The sequence below is a fragment of the Galeopterus variegatus genome, unplaced genomic scaffold (genome assembly GCF_000696425.1).
Source record: "Galeopterus variegatus unplaced genomic scaffold, G_variegatus-3.0.2 Scaffold3690, whole genome shotgun sequence".
NCBI lineage: Eukaryota > Metazoa > Chordata > Mammalia > Dermoptera > Cynocephalidae > Galeopterus > Galeopterus variegatus.
Genome location: NW_007729801.1, coordinates 154,952 through 158,354, shown reverse-complemented (window position 1 = coordinate 158,354; position 3,403 = coordinate 154,952). Strand labels below are relative to the sequence as shown.

The following is a 3,403-nucleotide window of genomic DNA, read 5'->3' as shown; positions in this document are numbered from 1 at the left end:
TTTTTTTTTTGTTTGTTTTTGGTGGCTGGCCAGTACTGGGATTGAACCCTGAACCTTGGGGTCATCAAAACCATGCTGCAGCCTTATTTTAATGCTAGAAATATATTGCATTTAGACTTGGTTACTTAAAAAGATGTGTACAAAGAGCCTAATTTAAATTACTTTTTCTTTTAGTTTTGTTAACAAAAAATATTTTTAATCCTTACTTCCTTCCTCTCTCCCTGTCTCTTTTTCTTTTAGTTTTGTTAACAAAAAATATTTTTAATCCTTACTTCCTTCCTCTCTCCCTGCCTCCCTTCCTTCTTCCAGGTTCGCATGGCTCTGAAAAAGGCTGAAAAAGAATTTGAACTGAGAAGCAGCTGGTCTGTTCCAGATTCACTTCAAAAATGGCTTCAATTAACACATGAAGTAGAAGTACAGTACTACAATATTAAAAGACAAAATGCCGAAATGCAATTAGCTATTGCTAAGGATGAGGTACTCTCTTATATTTCAAAATTAGCTAAATTTGTTTTTTACACTGCATTCTACGATTAATCAACAAAGATCTGGATAAAAGTTTTATTATCACAGATTCTTTTTATTGAATTGGAACTTATTGTGTAAATTTGCTTTCATAATCATAGGTTTTAAAGTAAAATTATTGTATTTGGAGAAGCATATACCTTTCAAAATGACTTCAGTGTCATTTAAAATCATCATTGTAATTATCATAAATGTTTTATACAGAGTTTTTCTCCTTTAGGTTGCTGCTTCATATCTGATTCAGGTTAGTAATTACTAGAAATTAATGTTTGACACTTATTAAATTGTGTCAATAAGTCTTATTCTGAATTCTAGCAAACAACAACAAAAATATCAGTTTACTCACTAACATTTCCATTGCGGTAGGATATAGTTAATGTTTTTTTCTGTTCATTTTAATAGAAGATTCAGGTCTTCTGAACCATAGAAATACAAGGAAAATTCTCCAGAGCAAAGTTTTGAATTACGTTGTTTGGCTTAGGAAAGCATGCTTTCTTGTTTATTTTCTTTCTTGGAAAACAGGGCTGTATCTCAGCTATATCCCCTGGTGTTATGATTATTAATAGATTGAAAACAAAATAAACTTTATTAGTATGTGTGTATTTTTTTTTCAGACCTAGCCCTTTTTTCTCCCCTTGGGTTTCTAGGCAGAAAAAATTAAAAAGAAGAGAAGCACAGTCTTTGGAACTCTGCATGTTGCACATAGCTCCTCCCTAGATGAGGTAGACCACAAAATTCTGGAAGCAAAGTAAGAATGCTATTTTAGCTATCTTTATTTGCTATTGTGTTGAAATGAGTAATTTATAGACAATTCATATTTAAATTTATCATTTATCATATACAATTACATAACTTACACTAATTCTAAAAGTATGTAATTTCTTCTTGAAATTAGTTAATTGCCATGGACTTTTCATATAATTGCCTTTTTTCAGTGCCATATTAAAGACTCTTTGATGCAACAAGTAATTCCTATATTGGCTTTTCCAGGAAAGCGCTCTCTGAGTTGACAACTTGTTTACGAGAACGACTTTTTCGCTGGCAACAGATTGAGAAGATCTGTGGCTTTCAGATAGCCCATAACTCGGGACTCCCCAGCCTGACCTCTTCCCTTTATTCTGATCACAGCTGGGTGGTGATGCCCAGAGTCTCCATTCCACCCTATCCAATTGCTGGAGGAGTCGATGACTTAGATGAAGACACACCCCCAATAGTGTCACAGTTTCCTGGTAGGTGGCAACTCCAACAAAAACTCTTAGTAGTTTTCACAGTAGCTTTCTACCGTGTTCTTTTAGGAATCATTTGCCTTTAAATCTATGATAAACATTTTGTTCATGCTTCATTTTCTCTTTTTTCTTTTTGTTGCTAATTTAAATGTTTATTGTTTGAGAATATGAGGTATATACATATATTCTTACTTATGTATGAAATGATATATTTTATATATGTATAAAACACACACATTTTTAAGAAACCTGAACACTTGATTAATTGGTTTTATTGATCAATTTGAGCAACTATTTAACGCATATTAAGTGTTGAATATAAGACTTTGTTTTTAAAACATGCTTGTAATTAAGTTGAAATTGGGGAGTCATATAAGCAGAATTGACAGTAAAGATAGTGCATTATAAGAGCCAATTCATTGTATGAGTGAAGTGCTGAGCTTTGAGGGAAAACAGCCTTTCAAATGACAGCTTAATCTATAGTAGAAATAAAAATTAGAGGAAGATCTTGGAAACCTGGGTGTGAATCCTAGCTCTGCCACTAATCAACTATGGATGTTGAGCCTGTCTGTAATTTATTTTGGGTTGCCATTCCAAATCGGCATGTTTTTGAGTATTTTGTTTTGCTTTTCCAGTTCTGTTCTTTTATTGAAAGAGTGTTATTCTGCTATGTAACTCATGTATTATTGAGTCAATTTATCTTTAAGCAAAATTAAACTGTGTTTATGTTTAGAAAGACTATATTTTTTGTTGCTAGAAAGTGAAATACCTCTCAGAGATGGTTTCTTGCATATACACTTTTCATTATATTGCTTTGTTATGCTCCTTTGAAAATTTTTACATTGTGAGAGTATGTTTCTCAGGAAAGTGAAATTTAAGTATTGGCTTTATCTTTTTGCAAAGTTACAGAATTTTTTTTTTTTTTTTTTTTTGTCTTTTTCGTGACCGGTAAGGGGAACGCAACCCCTTGGTGTGGTGTCGCCCACACCGCACTCAACCAGCGAGCGCACGCACCGGCCAGGCCTATATAGGATCCGAACCCGTGGCAGGAGCGTCGCTACGCTCCCAGCGCCGCACTCTCCCGAGTGCGCCATGGGCTCGGCCCACAAAGTTACAGAATTTTTGAAATTAAAATGGTGTCTTTCTTGTATTAGAAATAATTTGAAAAACTCTTTATCCCTATTACTGCCTACCTGATCCATTTTTCCAATCTCTGACTTTTTTGAAACAGTATAAATAGAACAAGGTTCCAAAGAACAGAGAACAGAATTTAGTGGTTGGTTGGTTGAAAACTTATATGAAAATTTTAGTCTTTGAGACAATCAAATCATGATATATGAGTATTTTTCAGTTTGAATTTTTATGTCCAATTGTTATAGCTTTCCTGAAGTTATGATTTAAGAAGGGTTCTAATTTTAAAAACAATTTTATGAAATAAAGCCTTTAATTGCAAATTAATTCTCAGTCAGTGACTATGTGCTTCTATCATTTCTGTGGTTTTAATTCTCTGTTTAATGGCAGACAGATAGTGGGGAGAGAGAAGAGGCACTGAACAAGTAAAGGAGGCAGGAGTGGACAGATGGTAAATGCAGCCAACACTAGGAGTGTGGGACCGATCCTTCTTGCCCCTTGCTGCCTGCAAGGTAGTGATC

At 34.1% G+C, this 3,403-nt stretch overlaps 1 protein-coding gene across 1 annotated transcript in view; it reads left to right on the top strand.

Moving 5' to 3' along the window:
• STIM2 (stromal interaction molecule 2) overlaps positions 1–3,403 on the top strand; it is a 32,237-nt gene that overhangs the window by 7,085 nt on the left and 21,749 nt on the right. The window contains exons 4-7 of the mRNA XM_008585739.1: positions 310–477; positions 746–769; positions 1,173–1,273; positions 1,516–1,754. Coding sequence (XP_008583961.1) covers positions 310–477; positions 746–769; positions 1,173–1,273; positions 1,516–1,754 — 532 coding nt within the window. The remainder of the gene's footprint in view (positions 1–309; positions 478–745; positions 770–1,172; positions 1,274–1,515; positions 1,755–3,403) is intronic.